The sequence below is a fragment of the Medicago truncatula genome, chromosome 3 (assembly GCF_003473485.1).
Source record: "Medicago truncatula cultivar Jemalong A17 chromosome 3, MtrunA17r5.0-ANR, whole genome shotgun sequence".
NCBI lineage: Eukaryota > Viridiplantae > Streptophyta > Magnoliopsida > Fabales > Fabaceae > Medicago > Medicago truncatula.
The window spans coordinates 47,921,683-47,940,506 of NC_053044.1; the positions used below are offsets into that span (position 1 = coordinate 47,921,683).

Consider the following 18,824-nt stretch of genomic DNA (forward strand, 5'->3'; position numbering starts at 1 on the left):
TTACAAAATTTTGCTGAGGTGGAGGGTGATTAGCTACGTGGCACTTAGTGACTGGGGTTTTGGCAGGACACATCAGCAGATGGGGAGGGAAATGACAATTTTGCCCTTAATGAGTCTGGTTTCGCGCGGAATGACCGTTTTACCCCTGCCTCCTTCTTTCCTTCTTCACGTATTCTTCTTCTCTTCTTCTCAAATAGAAACACGAAATTGGAGGGAAAATGTTCTAGGGTTTAGGGTTGAAACGCGAATTGGGGAAAATTGGTGAGAAGATTTCGATTGGAACTCGATTGGCTCCGGAAATTGGTGTTGGAATCTCTATTGGAACGCAAAGCACTAAATCGAACTCGTTGCAGAAAGGTATCGTGAAGAAGAAAAACCCACGTACCTTCGTTTGTTTGTATAAATATGCAATTTTTGTTTGTTTTTTCCGTGAAATAGATGATAAAAAACATGTGGGTTTCTATTTTCGCATGCTTAGTGTGGTGTATTTTTGTACCATTGTTGTGTTGCTGAGTGAGTGTATTTTTGTTTCAGAATGTCTATATCTGTTTTAGTTCACTATGGAGGACGTTTTGTTAGGGATTGGTTAATCAATTACAGTGGGGGGAATGTAAAACTGTTTGAAGGTCTAGATATTGAGAAGTGGAGTTTTTTTGAAATATGTGGTATTGTAGAACAAGATTTGGAGGTTAAAAAGCCATATAGGTTGTGGTGGATGCCTGATGAGGATGTTGACTTTAGGATCATAAGATTAGATTAGGATGCAATTGAGATTAAGGATTATGCTGTTAAAAAAAACAGGGCTGCTAACATATTTGTTGAGCATGATGTAGATGAAGTAAGTCAGTTAGTAGACATTCCAAACTGTGTGATTAGTAGTCAAGTAGGTGAAAGTTCAAATTGTGTCAAGGGTAATGAATTAGTTGAAAGTTCAGAAGCCAATAGGTACATTGAGAAAGGAAAGGCAGTTATGGTATGTCCTGATGAAGACAATGTGGATGAGGGTGGTTCAGGTAGTAGTGATGAAGATGAGGATGAGGCATATGATCACTTTGATGACAGTGAGGATGATAGGGCACTTTGTCTTGAGGATGGGTTTGAGCCATATGATAAAAACCCTCTAGATTTTGAATACAGTGATGATTATATGGATGGTGTTGATGGTGTTGTTGATAATTCATACAAACCTTCAAATGATAAACCTGATAAGCCTATGAAACCAAAGAAAAAAGCAAAGGTTGTTGAACAAGAACAACATGCTGACCCTGAATGGGAGAAGGACTATCTTAGTGAAGAATTACTATCAGATGACCCTGATGATTCTGATTCTGAGGGATTGTCAAGATACCCTGAATTTAAGATGGGTGAACTAACAAAGGACTATAAGTTCAAAGTTGGTATGGACTTTAAGTCAATTGCAGAGTTCAAGGAGGCAATTAGTGAGTGGTCAGTATTAAACTTAAGACAGATAAAGTTTGTGAAACAAGACAAGGAAAGATGTAGGGCAGTGTGTAAAGATATAAAATGCAATTATGTGGTTCATTGTAGCAAAGTGGCAGACAGCCACACATTTAAAATAAAGACATTAAGTGGGGACCACACATGTGCCAAGTCTATTAAAAAAACAATTGCTACTTCCAAGTGGGTGACAAAGGAAGTGCTTCCAAAGATAATGACAACTGGTGATATGCCTGTCAAAGATATAATGAAGGACTTGAGGAGGAAATATTCAGTGGGTGTATCTTTCCATGTAGCTTGGAAGGCAAAGAAAATGGCTAAAGAAATCATTGAAGGTGATGCTAAGAAACAATATACTCTGCTTTGGAGGTATGCTGCTGAGTTGCACAGAGTTTCATTGGGAAATACCCTCAAGATTAATGTGGAGAGAACACTGTTAACAAATCAACCAAGGTTCAACAAGTTTTATTTCTGTTTTGAAGGTTGTAAAAAAGGATTTTTGAGTGGATGTAGGCCTTTCATTGGAGTGGATGGATGCCATCTGAAAACAATGTATGGAGGAATACTACTGGTTGCTGTTGGAAGAGATGCAAATGATCAGTATTACCCATTGGCTTTTGGAGTGGTTGAGAATGAGACTAATGAAGCTTGGAGATGGTTCTTGACATTGCTACTTAATGATATTGGCACTGACAGGAGATGGGTCTTTATATCAGACCAACAAAAGGTAAATAGTTTATGTTTTGAGACTAATTTGTACTTATGTTTTGTTATGCTGTGTGTACTTATGTTTTCTTTTGCTATGTGTGTACTCTAGGGATTGATTCCAGTTTTAGAAGAATGGTCTGACAGGCTTGAACATAGGTTGTGTTTGAGACATTTATATGCTAACTTCAAGAAGAAGTTTGGAGGAGGGACCTTGATTAGAGACTTGATGATGGGAGCAGCAAAGGCAACATATTTCCAAGGTATCTTGATTATTTTATTATTGGTATTCATAATATTCATAATGATGATGAGTTTTAATTTGTATTTTTCTATTCATGAATAAAGCTTGGGATGCAAAGATGAATGAGCTCAAGAAGGTTGATCATGCTGCATGGGAATGGCTGAGAGGTCACAACCCAAAATTATGGTGTAAGCATGCCTTCTCCTATTATCCCAAGTGTGATGTGCTGATGAATAATATATCTGAGTCTTTTAATGCAACAATCTTGTTAGCTAGGGACAAACCAATACTAACAATGGCTGAGTGGATTAGAACTTATATTATGAATAGGATATCAAGCCTTAGAGAGAAACTTAGTAAATGGGAACAAAATATCATGTCTATGCCTAAGAAAAGACTGAATACTGAGATACAAAAGGCTGGTAATTGGATTGCAACTTGGGGAAATGGTGAGGAGTTTGAGGTTGAAATGATTGGTGGTGGGCAGAGATTTACTGTGGACATGGGGAAAATAACTTGTAGTTGTAATTTTTGGGAGCTAGTAGGTATACCTTGTAGACATGCTATTGTTGCAATGTCTAAGACAGACCAAAACCCAGAGGGCTATGTTTCTGAATGGTATACTAGGAGCAAGTATGAAGCATGTTATAACTTCAATGTGAGTGCTATAAATGGTCAAGATACGTGGCCTGAAGTTGAATGTGAGGAGATGCTTCCTCCTGTGTACATCAAAGGACTAGGAAGACCTAAGAAACTAAGGAGGAGAGAGCCTGATGAGCCAGCAAAATCATGTGGGAAATTTAGCAGAGGTGCTAGTAAGTACAAGTGCACAAGATGTGGGAGCTGTGGTCACAATGCCAGAGGTTGCAAAAGTCAGACAGTGAACCCAGAAGCACAAAAAAGAAAGGTATTTTACTTCTGTCAAAATATTGATCAATATTTCTTGTCAGTTTATCTCTAACTATATTGATTTATAATTTGCAAACAGAAGAAACAACCAAAGAAGCAAAATCAAACACAACAACAAAGTGCTCAAGTCTCTCAAGAACAGTCTGCTCAACATGAAACACAAAGTGCTCAAGCAAGTCAAAGTGGGGAGACCAATCCAGTTCAAACTGAAGTAAGTCAAAGTGGAGGGGCCAATCAGTTCAAATTGAAGCAAGTCAAAGTGGGGGGGCCAATCCAATTCAGACTCAAACAAGTCAAAGTTTTGATACTAATCAAACAAAAGTTGATAAAGTTCAAAGGAAGGTAAATTGTTTATTATATGCTACTAATTTGTTTATTATATGCAACTAATTTGTTTATTATATGCTACTTTGACAGAGAAAAACATCAACTTAAGGAAATCAAACAGAAGTTACTGAAGGCAGTTTTAGTGTTGGTACTGGATCAACAAACACTGAAGTGGGGGTAAATGGGAATAAGAAAAGGAAGCTGGTTAAATCTGCTATGTGCAATGGTAAATTCAAGCCACCTGCACCTGCACATTCTCTTCCTTCCAGACCAGTTAAAGCTCCAATCACCAAACCTACAGTTGCATTTATGTCAACCTACATGAAACCAAATTCATCCACAGCTGTCAACCCCACTGCACAGGTTCATACCAATGTTCATTCTGCTCCAACCTCCAAAACTATTGTCAAACCAACTACAATAGTTTCCACAAATGTCAAGACTGCCCAAAACACACACAACATCATTAACCCATCTGCAATTGTCAACACAACAGTCAACACTACACCAACTTCTCAAACATTTACTTCTAAAACATTTGTCAAGCCATATACCATTGTGAAAACAATTATTGAACCTGTCTTAAAGAAACGTCCACCAAATCCAGCAACTAAGGTGAGGAGAAGTCGTAGGACTGCTTGGAAAAATAATGCTAACTTCAAAGGGCCTGGAAAAGCAATAGATGATCCAATTGAAGTGGCAGATGATGATAACCATGCTAAGACACAACATGCTACAAAAACTGCTGGTGATACTTCAAAAACTGTTGGTGATACTTCAAAAGCTGCTGGTGATGCTAAAGATGGATCCTGTTTAGGCCTGTTGAAAAAAATTGACACAATTAAATATGTTTAATTGGGCTAGCAATGTTTTGATGTTGTCTTTTTTGGTGTAATATGTGGCTTGGACCAAGTTATCTGCTAATTATGTAGCTTAGCCATCTTTTGATGTTAATGTACCTATTGGCTTAGACCTTAAATGTTTAGCTTAGCCATCTTTTGATGCTAATTTACATATTGGCTTAGACCTTAAATGTTTCTTCCTTTGATGACAATGTATGGCTTAGACCTTAAATGTTTCTTCCTTTGATGACAATGTTATGCTATTTGAGTAAATGTTATTCTATTTCATTACAATCATGGGATACACCATCTTTGTTGCACAAAGTGATTGATGCTTCTGTAAAAACACAAACTTAAACAACACAAACTTAAACACTTTCTTGCAATCACATTACAATTCATTTAGATTGAAATACAACACACATTCATTTATATTGAATTACAACACTTAACACACAAACACTTAACAAACTAAACATAAAGCCTAAACATAAACACACTACCAATGGATCCACTTCATTACATAACAACCAACTACAACCCTAACTTAAACAAACTAACACTGCAATCGGAATCCAACTTGCCACCAGATGCAACTTCAGCCATTACTTTCTTCCATAAAACACACAAAAGAGAACCCAACTTGCCACCAGACTCCACTTCAGCTATGCCACTTTCTTTTTCTCAGCTAACATCTTCTTCTTCCACTTATCTTTCTTCAAGTCATAAATTCCTTCCATAGCTTCAACACAATTACACTTCTTTTCTTTAAACTCCACTTCTTCCTCAACCTTCACCTTCTCTTCTGTCACTTCAACCATTGGCCTTGTACCAGCAGCAAGCTCATCATCCCAAATCAACAACTAACATGTATTTTTTTTCATCCAATTGCGACACTTCCAAAATCGACGTCCTTGATTCGCTCTTGTGTTAGCAATGTAGATGACCATGGGCAACTCACAACGGCACATTGGAAGCATTCCACAGGAAGTTTCGAATTCACCGTACAATAAAGAACCATACGTGTACCCTGTACTGCTGTTTCCAGTTGACATTTTCGAACTGGAGAAAGTAAATCTGAGATGAGGGAATGCGAGTGAAGGTTCAATGGAGAAGAAAAGTGGATGTTTTAGGGTTTCAGAAAGCAAGAAGTACGATTGAGAAGAAGAGAAGAAGAATACGTGAAGAAGGAAAGAAGGAGGCAGGGGTAAAACGGTCATTCCGCACGAAACCAGACTCATTAAGGGCAAAATTGTCATTTCCCTCCCCATCTGCTGATGTGTCCTGCCAAAACCCCAGTCACTAAGTGCCACGTAGCTAATCACCCTCCACCTCAGCAAAATTTTGTAATTAGGACGAATTTTCAAATGATTAGTAATTACAGGGGCAAAATGGGAGGATTAGTAAGCTCATGGATGAAAAATCAAATGGCCCATAATTACAGGGATGAAAAGCATATTTTACCCTAAAATAAAAGATCCTCAGTAGAATTTGCCCTTCTATTCCTGGTCTATTGATTACAAAATCTAGCCCTTCAATTCTACCAATGAGACATTGTAATTCTTCAACTCACAACAGAACAGACCTGCATAAAACACGTTAGTGGAAAGTTTTATCACCATATCCTACACTGCTTTCCCAAATAAAGAAGAGCAAAACTAGAAGTAAAGGAATTTCCCGATCTTGCTTCCAAAGCTATAGAACAATGATAAAACACTTTTCAACTCTACACTACATACAAATTCGGGAGGTTTTGATTTAAGACAGTCACGGGAATTGGGAGAGTATATATTAGGAAATTGGTTGCCAACATGTATGTCATTAGTTAATTCAAAAATGTATGTATGAAAATCAACCCCCATAAGATCAAATCAACCACTTCTCCGACTGTATATGGCATAGTCTCTTGCATGTAGTGAGGCATAGTCTCTTCCTTGTAGTGAGGAATGCGGGAATGAACCATGATAGGGATTTGAAGCTACCGCATTTTGATGAAATGTCTGAAGATAGCCCCCGGGTATTTGTTGGCAAACATGATGAGACTGTGAGGAAGGATTATAAGAACCTTGGAAACCAGCTGGGTTTAAGCCAAAATGAGGAGGAACATGTCCTGGAACATAACCATGATGCTCCATAAAATCTGTACTATGTGTAGCAAACGATGATTGATATCGAGATAGGTAGGGAAGTGGGGGAGGGAAAGAAGCAAGTCGATTGAGCACATTACTGCTAGGATGTACATGCACCTTACCTGTAGGAGTGTTCTTATTTTTATTGGTGTTGCTAGTAGAAGTGCCCTCAACTCCATTGGGCACATTACTACTAGGAGGTACATGCACCTGATCTGCACCCCGGGGTTCAGTTTGATGAAAATCCCCAGCCTGGTTTTTAACTATGCGTCTCTTTTTCGGTGGACGGGGATTATGCAAAGTAGGAGGGTTATTCTTATTTCCATTGATGTTGCTAGTAGAAGTACCCTCAACGCCTAGAGTAAAAGCCATAGGTTTTCCAAACAAATGGTCCATTAACTCAATTCCCTGGATCTCGCCGTTTAAAAACCGTGAAAGGTAGTCAATGGAATTATGGATACATTTGTAGATCGTCTTAAACCCTTCAGCTCTAACTGCTCGAGCAACATTTTGTGATAGATCTGTAAAATCCTCCACCTGTTCAAGAAAATATATATAATCAAAAATCAAAATAAACTAAATATCATAGGTAATAATCCAATTAAAATAGGGGTGATGGAAAAGAATTTAGTTACACTCATTGAGTAACGCCATTTTTTTAAAACCCACGACCCATTGTATGAACTCGTACAATATCCATTCTGCCAAAGGTTTTCAACTGATGCTAGCTGCGCTAAAATGAAATTACCAAATGAACATGTTTCCGTGAAATTGAAATACATAATATATATTATGGCCGAAACAAGACAATTAAGTAATCCTCTAGTACCCCTCATAACCAAACTTTCAAAGAGAAAAAAAGTATAAAACAGGGAAAAAATTGTCTTTTATTGGCCAAAAACATGAGACAGATCTGCCTGCTGTTAACATTGTTAATGGGTAATTGGAAAACATAGGAGCCTAAACAAAAACCAGAACAGACTAAACTGGAGAGCAGAAGAAAGTCAGAGTTGGTTGGAAACCACACGAGCGCAGTATTTCAGACAGAGGCCAGAAATGACATAGCGTTCACTCATCATCTTCCCAACCAGGTTTCTGGCAACAAGACCAGGTTTCTTTTCCGAACCAGAAATTCAAAATCCGAAAAACACTCGAAATAAAGGACCATGAAGACGAGGCACAAGGTTGGTGATCCAGCAAAAGAAAAGGATGTTGAAGACAAAGCAAGAAGTATTCAACATACTTTCGCAGCATAATACATAAGCAAAAATAAAACCATTTCCAATTTTTTTCACCATAAAGAGGCCGCAAAAGTAAATGATATTGAAGACAAAACACGGATTTAGTGATTGGGTATGAGGTCTTCTAAAACATCCACAACCCCTTTCCAAATATCAGAACAACAATCAACATAAAAATGTTACTATCTGAATCAATAATGTTGAAGACAAAGCACAAGGTTAGTGATCGGATAATAGGTCACAAAAGGATGAGCTATCAAACAAAGAGGGGATAAAAATCTTGAATGCATGGCTATAACACTTTGCATGCAGGACTGTGAAACGACACTTGTGCCGGTGGTTTGGATGCAGAGGCAGGAGATTATTATCATATATAAAACAACATATAATAGTAAATCAGAATTCTCAGTAGGTAGAAAAACATTGTAACTACCTTGACTAAAAGAGTAACAAAAAGATGGGCCAATGACTGTTTGTTTTTATTCCCATAGTTGGTATATGTTTTAACAGCCTTCGTCACAGACTCAAGGTCAGCTCCCTCTGAAACACAATTATACACAAATATCAAAATTAATTGCAACACAGTCCTAGAAATTAATTGTAGGCAGCGCGTTTTAAAATTCAATTATCACGGTGTCCTCCATTTGTAGGTTCTTAAATGAGATTGGTGTTCAGAATAGATACGGCAATTGGTGTGGTGTGTGCTTCAGTCGAAGGAAAACGAGGATTGCAAAATGTATCAACTGCGAGCAACGGTGAGGATTATAACAGGCAAAAGGTAGTAATATTTATCCTAAAATAAGGTAGTAATGTCAAGGTGGGCTGGTGGTTATCCTGAACGAGGAGTTGTGGAGAGGGATGAAGATCGGTGGTTGGCAATGAGCACGGAGGAGGGGCACGCGAAAAGGAAGAGGGAGAAATGAAAAAAAATTGGTGTGCAATGTGCACTATAAGATATAAGGGTCCATCATGAACCACCTATCAAGGAGGTCCATACTAGCCAGACTTTATTTAACATACTCTGCAAGTATGTTCATCTATAAACAAGCTAAGAATATAGGATGCCAAGTATTTTAAAAGTCTTCGGTGATAATACTTTTGTAAGAGTGGACTTGTACTAATAGTCTAGTTGTAATACATGAACGATGGACCTAGGTTGTTGCATACACAGGTGTTACAGATTGGGAATAGATAAACACATTTTTTTCTGTGTCAACGTCTCCAATCATAAAGAATGTTCGTATAAATTCAAGGACAACTAAATATTCAATTAAAAACTTTTATACTATCAGAAACTTTACCTTTAAGTAAAGTAGAGAATGGAGGTAAAATGGGAGGATCGCAAGTCTGCAATTGAAATAAATGAAAAATATAGTATTAGAACTCAGCGAAGAAAATAACATATAGACAAGGCATCACAAGGTACTATTTGGGAAATATGTAAGTAATGTTGAATTAATTTGTTTCTAAACTGATTCATGTATCACTCCAAGATATATTCATGACATGAGAAAATTTTAATATTTACAATCAACTTTTAGTTACATACATATCCCACTTGATATTTTACCATGTAAACCGTGCGTTTTCAAGAAAAAGAATTTGGAAAAGGTCTTCTCTGCACAACAAATCATCTCACCTATGCTAGTTGATTAATTAACTACTAATGTGTCTTTCTAAGATAAAAAATAACATGTTAAATGAATAACAACGCTGATAATATTTAGCCAATGACAACAAATTAAAATGATGCTGAACAACTATATCCATCAATAAAATTATCCTGAAAATTGCATTATATTGCCACAACTTGTGTTTAATAGCTCTGTAAATTAACAATCAAATATGTGCTTCCATTGAATTATTGACCACCTGACTAAATCCAATTCTCGACTCTGATATAAAAAGTAATGCTTCCAAAATAAATATGTGCTTCAACAAATATTTAAAATGTTCAATACCTGAAAATGAAAAGCAACAAACGATACAATCGACAAAGAATTCAAAGTAGCGTCTTTGGAACTGTTGATATTATGAGCCTTAGCCCATGATTTCATCTACAATATGCATATATAAGAACCAAAATGACTTCTAAAAATTAGTCAGTTATACAAAAACATGTATCCGGGACAGTAGGTTTGACATTTAAGAGAGTAAAACTAGTGCGTTACAAATGATACCACCAGCAAAGAAGGGTATGGAAAAACTAAGATTAAGCTGAGATGTATTCACTAAAAACTTTTGAAAAGCCAATTCAATGGTAACTTTTTGACAAAACTCGTCACACAGTTTGACTTCAATATGTTTCAACAACACACCTTCAGACCAGAAATAGAGATTTTTTTGACCACACACAATTTGTCACTGTCAATTTAACCTAACACAAAGCCTGTATTTAACCATGAACAAACTGATCATTTATCACAATTTCAATATCACTACAGGTTTTCCATCTGTTTCCTTTTCTCGTTTCAAATTGGTATTAAATAAAATATTAACTCAAACACCACAAAAATTATCTGTAATAGCATTTAAAACAGTGTAAACATATTGACGCTGAACTTTACTGAAATAACATCAAAAGCGCAGAAGTATCATAATTACCAGTAAACATAGCTTTTGAAATCTTCCATCTATGGCAGAAATTGCACGGATAAAATGGGATTTTGCAATGCCGTCCCGATTTTCGACTGATAAATCACATTCAACACCTGTTCCAATATCAGTAACTTTTACGATTGGTACCTTGGCAGACAGGATGACTTCTAAAGCAGTAACATGCCCACTTTCTGCAACACAAAAGCCATCGATGTTATAATTTCTACAACAACTTAGAAGCTGTAGATTCATATCAGCATTGCAAAAATAGAATAAACCAAACCCCATGTCAGAATCCTTTTTAACAAGAGCAGAACAAAGATAACCAAAACATTTATTTTTCAATTAAAATATTTGTACTCATTAAAACTAAGTTGTCCTACAGCTTTCTTATCTAAAAGCTAATTACGATGTGACTTTCAGTGCAAATATTCTCAAATATCCAATTAGTTCCATGTTCTAAATAATTTATTACCCCACATTTCAAGGTAGAACGTATAAAAACAATGTATCCACAGAACATAAAACAAAAACAGTTGATGCAGTTTTGAAAAAGAGTGAGATTTTTTTTTGGATAACAAAAGAAAAAGCTTCTTTTGAAGAAGGCGCTGGATGTGCTCCTTGTTTATTAACAAACAATTATGTTAATCTACACCTCAATGTGAGGCTATATCTGGTCTCAGTCTCTTCCGGCTGCCTCATCCAACTTACTCCACTCGCTATGTTTTGAAAATTAGTTCTGTCCAAATTTGCGGTAACCATATAAGAAGGTATAGACCCATTGTCATATCTATACTGCATCTAGAACTTGTTACTTTCAGGTATTTATGACCCTTGAGCCAAATCTTAAAGAAACTGCTATTTTTCTCTCAAATAATTTAATCTCATACGAAGATAGGAATTTTGGCACTTTTTGAGAATCCCAAAAATATAAAACAAGGCATAGTGGCCTTGCCACAATTCAATTAAGGTGTCGCATGAACAATTTTGACTTGTGTAAAGATTAATACACAGACAAGATAAAAAATTTAAGTTAGGCAAAAGAACCATATGATAATAATCAATTGTTCAGCAAACTCGGATGATATAAAGCTATGAGATCATATTCTTGAAAAATAACGCTGCCTGTCATGCATACATAGAACAGTATGTTGTTGATAGATAGAATTCAAGAGTAAGTGATGCTTATTGAAGAACTTTTCCTTTGGCAAAAGCTAACAATAAAAGATGATAGTATAATAAGCTTACTTTGAAATGACCGTAACTTCTTGCTGAACTTCCGAAGGACTTGAATCTTCTTCATCCGATTAATTTCAATGGAATCACTGAAATTGATAGACAAGTCAAGATCACTTCTTTCATTGAAAATGTCCATTACAAATGATCCATATTCTTCCACAACAGGGGAAACCATACTATTGCCTGAAGGGAAAATAATGTATTACCAAAGGAAGGCATTGTTTTAGTTAGGGGATAAACTAAAAATTGAGCTATAATTGAAGTAAAAGGACCAATAGGTGTAAAATGAAAATGAATAGATGATAAAAAAGGAGAGGTAAAAGGTCATTTTAATTTTAAAAAAGCGTGATTTTGTTTTCCTACATTGTTAACTGTTCGATCCCGATGCAAAAATTGTTTCTCTACCAAAAGACGTGTTTCCAATATGAAATCAGAAAGAAGAAATGGAGTGAATCAGGCCAATACAATCAAAACGGGAAAAAAGTTGAAATAGTGCACGTACATGATAAAGAAACATTGAATAATCAGTACAATTAGATCCAATCACGTAAGAAATATGTTACCAACTTCTTAGATTCTTTTGAAAGCAAATTTTGCAAGCTAGATATTTTAGGAAACAAGAAGAAAAGATTACCATATATTTCCTTTGCCATCATATTGAAGATGCGAATCAAATCTCTCCTGTTCTGATAATGAACTGGTTTTGGACAATCTCTATCATAGGTATCACAAAGAAGTGCATCTAAATCAACTATACGGGTAGAGTTGAAATTGATCTTAGCTAATTTCTCAGACTCGAGCTTCTCTGCAGTCTTTAGATGGTCTGCGAAAAGAGATAAATGAGTAATTCGCTGCTTCAAATTTAATATAGCCTTTGCCTATATTTGAAGCACCAATAGATAGGTAATAAATAAATAAATAGTTAGGGAAATGATGCATTCCTAGGAAGGTGACTTCTTCAGTCTTTTGTTTTTCTCTACAAACTTGTTTGGATAACTAGTTTAATTAAGCGCTTATTGTATAGGTGTTTATGTATAAGCTATTTCTATAACAAAATACATAATAGAGTAATTGTTTCAATGTAAGCTATAAGCTATTTTTCATAAGCTATCTTAGAGAACTTATGGAAATAAGCTGAAAACCGCTCATGGGCATGTCATAACTCACAAGACATTTTCTAAGTTCTCCCAAACAGTCTGACAAGTTTATTATTACATAAGTTCAAATAAGTCAATTTAAACTGACCCTAAGATAATGAGGAGAAGGAGGATATTTAAATGATGCTCATTGAAAGCTCAATTTTTTTCAATAAAATTGAGAAAATAAAGAAATGGATCATGGTATTCTTCAAAAACAAAAAACAGAAATAGATTTTTACAAAAAAGATTTGTCGTTCAAACTGTACCTGAAGTTCTATATTTCCACTTATGAAGGATCCAAAATTGATTCTAACTTGATACTAGAAGTTGGAGTTTTTTATTCTACAATTGATTTTTACACTCAAACTTAGCGTGTATTTGGTTCTGAGTGGTGAGAATTGATTCTAAATGAATCAATTTATATAACTGGGTCTGGCTAAAAATGGATTGAATGTAGAGTGGTTTATGTTTGGATATATTTAGGTAAAAGTGAATTGAACAATGAATTCAAGACTAAAATCAATTGTAGAAACCAAAAGCTACAAAATTCTTGCTTCAAGTAGAATTAGTTCTATTTCAAAACATCCAAACATGCCAAAATCAATTTTACTCCTCTAGAATCAACCCCTTCCATACTTAAAACCAAACATACACTTATTGTTCATCCTATTTTTACATGAATGCAGTCAAACACTAATCGATTTATCTTCAACCCACTTAGAATCAATTTTACATTATCAATTCACTCAAAATCAATTTGTATCATCGCGGGCGTGTGCACACACACAACAGATAAGACCTCAAAGACATGCTAGTTACTACCTAACTTCCCCTCGTATCTGAAAGCAAAACCCTTCAATTGCACTCAGTTCAATAAACCAAACGAAATCATTGTCTGTACTCTACTCTTCTCATTCATCAAACTCATAGGCTATGCAGATATTAATAAAAGTCTAGTCTAGTAATAATAATGATAATAATTTTCTTTCTTGAAATTCAAATAATTAAGAACGGATATAACACAACAAGAATTTACATACACAAGTATTAAATAGGAATGAAGTGAAATTGCGTACCTTCCTCTTCTTCGTTACTTTTGGTTAACGTTTGTTTACTTTCCTCGGGCAACTCCATTGTTGCTTGCTTCGAAACCTAGAATTTGTAGTGTGAGGGGAAAAGAGGGGAGAAGAAATTGAAGAGAGAGAGAGAGAGAGAGAGAGAGAGAGTTGTTGTGAGGGTTTATGGAGGAAGGGAGGAATAGGGTTCGTAAATGGATGGATCTGTTGTTGCGAGGAGGAGGAGAAGCGTCGCACGAGAGAGAGAGGGAATGATTTGGGGACGTGATGGTTGAAGTACGGATAACTATTTTGTTTTACATTATTTTTACTGTTCGAATGAATTCGTTCCGAGAATTGTTGTTGACATAATATAAGGCTGAGACACACGAATAAAATACGTTTTTGCCTCCTCGGTAGTTAACTGCCGAAAATTTGTTATAAGAACGGAATAGATATAGCAGTTTCCAAAACTTCATTGTTACGTTTTTTTATCTCCAATGTGTGATTTTGAGCAATTTCAAGACATTCCAAGCCAATTTCAATCACAAAAACAAGTAAGTTTTTTGAATCTTATTGCATTGTTGTTTTGTGGTCAAATTGTTTTTTTTTTTTTTTTGTTAAATTTCGATTATATAGGTTTATGATATGTTAGGATAGTTTAGGTTAGAATTGTTAGAGAACTTTTATTGAATTGTTAGGTTTAGGTTTTGATGAATTGAGAATTGTTATAATTGTTGTGTTCAAAAACCTATGTATTTATGCACAGATTGTGAGAGCTTGTTGTTCTCTCCTAGGGTTTCGGTGCCGTCGCCCAATTGTGAGAGCTTGTTGTTCGATCAGATTGTTTCTCAACCTTGATCGTTGTTCTTTATGTTCCCTTGTGCCTTGGCCGGTTAGTTTTTTCAATTTCAATTCATGCATATTAGTTTTGCTAGCTTCCAAAGAATTGTGTTAATGAATTCAAATTGCATTATGTGAGATTCTCGTGACTAATGATTACATGGTAGTTGGATGGAGTGGTTGGTAATCCTTGGATTATGTTGTCATGGTAGTGGAGTTCAATTACGGCTCTAATTGTTTGGATGTTGGTACGACTGATTTCTAAATTTGCTTCCAAAAAGGGTTTGATTATGAAGATGATTAGTTGTCGAGGAAAATGAGTCTAATAAGTTGGAATTGCAGGGGTTTGGGTAGCCCGAATGCAATTCCAGATTTAAAGTACCTAGTTCGGTACTTCAATCCGGACCTTTTATTTTTAACTGAGACGCTAGTCCACCGAAATAAAATTGAAGAATTACGTTACTTGCTTGGCTTTGATTTTTGCTTTTCTTTTGATCGAATTGGTAGAGGCGGAGGCCTTGCTTTATTTTGGCGCGCGTCCTTTAATTGTCAAATTGTTAACTATTCACAAAATCATATATATGTTGATGTTATGGATTCTGTTCTTGGTTTGTGGAGGCTCACCGGTTACTACGGGTACCCTGAACGGGGACGTCGAAGACTTGCGTGGGATTTCCTTCGTAATTTGTCTAATCAATTTACCGGGCCTTGGTGCATCTTGGGTGATTTTAACGACATAATGGATGCAGGTGAAAAAAGAGGAAGAAATATACGTTCTAATTGGTTGATTAATGGCTTTAGGCAAGCGGTATTAGAATTTGGTTTTGGTGGACGTGCCTATGGAGGGTTATCCCTGCACTTGGTTCAGAATTTTGGGAACATCTCGTGTGGTAGAGGAACGACTTGATCGAGCACTAGCTAATAATGGTTGGTTCAACCTTTTTCCTTCAGCCATTTTAGAGAATCTTGCAGCCCCGTCGTCGAATCACTATCCCATTTTGTTGAATAGAAATCCTGTGCAGCGACCTCACCTCCATAAGCGTGGGTTTCGTTATGAAAATGCATGGTACTCTGAACCGGGATTTAAGGAGCTCGTTAATGATGCCTGGCACTTACAGAATGGTAATTCAGTTATGCCTAGACTATCAGAGTGTGCAACAGATATGGTGGCCTGGAATAGAAATAATTGTAATAAGTTGAAGATGGACATCGAAGAATGTCGTCTGCAAATTCATAACATACGGCTTAACAGTTCAGGGTCTGACCAATTTCAACTTGTAGGTCTTAGGAAGAATATGAGTAGGCTACTGTCCCAAGATGATGCGTATTGGCGCCAGCGGGCTAAAACCCATTGGTATAGAGATGGTGGCCGTAACACGAAATTCTTCCATGCCTCTGCCACCGCTAGGAAGAAAGTTAACCGCATTCTTTCCTTTGAGGATGATTCAGGTAATAAGTTTTCTGACAGTAAAGGAATGTGCGATGTTGCTAAAAATAATTTTTTGGAGTTGTTCCAAAAACATAATAATGTTACAGACCCGGTTATCCAAGTTATTCGAAAACCCGTGTTTGAGGAGGATAACGTGATGCTCACTGCGCCGTTTACCAAGGAAGAGTTTCGAGTGGCAATGTTTTCTATGCATCCGAATAAATGTTCCGGTCCTGACGGATATAATTCGGGCTTCTATCAACAATTTTGGAATTTATGCAGTGATGAAATATTCAAGGAATGTTGCGTTTGGCTTGACACAGGTTATTTCCCACCTAATTTGAACATGACGAATATAGCGCTCATTCCGAAGGGAAATTCACAGGCATCTATGAAAGATTGGCGCCTTATAGCTCTTTGTAATGTTTTATATAAACTTGTTTCTAAGGTGCTTGCAAATAGACTCAAGTTGATTCTTCATAAGTGCATCTCGGATAATCAGTCAGCCTTTGTTCCTGATAGATCCATCTTGGAACACGCGATGATAGCTATTGAAGTAATCCACTTTATGAAGACAAAAACTAGAGGTAATGATAAATATGTGGCTCTGAAACTCGACATTAGTAAGACCTATGATAGGATGGACTGGGACTATCTGATGAAAGTGATGATCAAGATGGGCTTTTCTCATAAGTGGATTCAGTGGATGGTTATGTGTATAGAATATGTTGATTATAATGTTCTTGTTAATGGGGAGAATGTTGGTCCAGTTATTCCAGGGCGAGGTCTGAGACAAGGGGACCCGCTTTCCCCATATTTGTTCATTATTTGCGCGGAAGGTTTATCTTCCTTGATTAGGGATGCTGAGGAACGTGAGCTTATCTCTGGTACTAGTATTTGCATAGGAGCGCCCTCTATGTCTCACCTTCTTTTTGCTGACGACTGTTTCCTGTTTTTTAAGGTAGAGGAAAGTCAGGCTCAGGTCATGAGGAATGTTCTTGACACCTATGAGGCATCTTCCAGACAAGCAATCAGCTTACCGAAGTCTGAAATATTCTATGGTAGGAATGTGGCAGATACTTTAAAGAACAATATTACAAACATTTTAGCGGTCCGAGCTGTTTTGGGTACTGGCAAGTATTTAGGCATGCCGTCTATGATTGGCAGAGATAGAACAACCACATTTGCTTATATTATAGACCGGGTGTGGCAACATATTAATTCGTGGAGTAGCAAGTGCCTTTCTAAGGCAGGGCGTGAAGTTATGATCAAGTCTGTGCTCCAAGCTATTCCGTCTTATGTTATGAGTTTATTTCAATAACCAACAACGTTGGTTATCGCTATTGAACGGATGATGAACACGTTTTGGTGGGGCCATGGCAGAACTTCTCATCGGGGCATGAATTGGATGAGTTGGGAAAAATTATCGATGCATAAAACACATGGTGGCATGGGTTTTAAAGATCTCTCAGCTTTCAATCTTGCGATGTTGGGTAAGCAGGGCTGGAAATTTCTTACGGAGCCTCACTCGCTTGTCTCTTGTATCTTTAAGGCTAGGTACTTTCCGTCTAAATCTTATTTGAATGCTACCATAGGTCACAACCCGAGTTATGTGTGGCGTAGTATACTTCGCGCCCGTTTTATTGTGCGCGGTGGGGCAAGATGTAACACTCCGTTTTCCCAACATAAAAATTTCATAAAATCATCAGAGTAAAACATCACATAAACGGGATATCACACTTCTTAAAAATCATAAATGAGGTAATTAACTAATTATCTTTCCAAAAATCATCAACATATTAATTCAAACTTTGCAGCGGATTAAATTCATTAACATAAATAAATCTTTGGCACGAAGGTCTCATCATAAACATCTCATAAAGATAAATCAACAACTTATTCATGAATATCCTTAAAGTAATACGTAAGGAATAGAAAAGCATGCAACAAAGTTCCCATCCCGTTACGTATCAGAGCACCTAAAGACACAGTGAGGGATAGCCACTCACGACAGCAATCAACAACTACTTATTCTCGATCACCTGCAAGTTCCTCATAGGAAGAGCAACATTTCCAAGCAGAAGGAGTGAGATTTCACAAAACAATATTATTAAGCATATAATTCAACAATTATATTTAATCAACATCAAATCATCTTAATATTCATTATAGATGGTAATATATCATTTAACACTTCAATCATAGTTTGTATAAACAATTACAACTTCACAACTTATCAACATAAACATCTTTGACTCGACAAATGCGACTCCAACTCGACTATGCAACTTAGACATCTTATATGCATGTGGTACCAATACGGAGCATCAAGCCCCAATCGCTATTTGAGTATTATTATACTCTAGAGCATCAAGCCCCTATCGCTATTTAAGTATTAATATACTTCAGAGCATCAAGTCTGTATCGCTATTTAAGTATTATTATACTCCAGAGCATCAAGCCCCCAACAAAGAATGTTAATGCATGGACTCGACTTCTTAAACATCTTAAATCGACAACTCTTGTATAATTCAATAATTTAGAACTTCATCATCTTAATCAACTTAGATCGACTCATGCAGCTTAGTTAAATAACAACAGCGACACAGCAGTATACAAAAACAGCATAACATAATAATATCAAATGATAATCAACATCAACTTAA

The 18,824-nt window shown here is 36.4% G+C and overlaps 1 protein-coding gene across 2 annotated transcripts; it reads right to left on the bottom strand.

Annotated features, from left to right (window-relative positions):
* Window positions 1-4,853: 4,853 nt before the first annotated feature.
* On the bottom strand, window positions 4,854-14,221 carry LOC25489867 (protein HESO1). Of its 2 annotated transcripts, XM_013606143.3 has the most exons (9): window positions 13,908-14,221; window positions 12,327-12,515; window positions 11,702-11,875; window positions 10,460-10,644; window positions 9,817-9,912; window positions 9,157-9,202; window positions 8,289-8,395; window positions 7,250-7,342; window positions 4,854-7,151 (listed from the first exon to the last, which is right to left on the bottom strand). In XM_013606143.3, exons 1-9 carry the CDS (start codon window positions 13,963-13,965, stop codon window positions 6,357-6,359), a joined length of 1,743 nt encoding a protein of 580 aa, XP_013461597.1. In that variant the 5' UTR covers window positions 13,966-14,221; the 3' UTR covers window positions 4,854-6,356. The 2 variants fall into 2 exon arrangements, with proteins under 2 accessions (XP_013461597.1, XP_013461600.1); XM_013606146.3 differs by lacking the exon at window positions 9,817-9,912.
* Window positions 14,222-18,824: the final 4,603 nt, after the last annotated feature.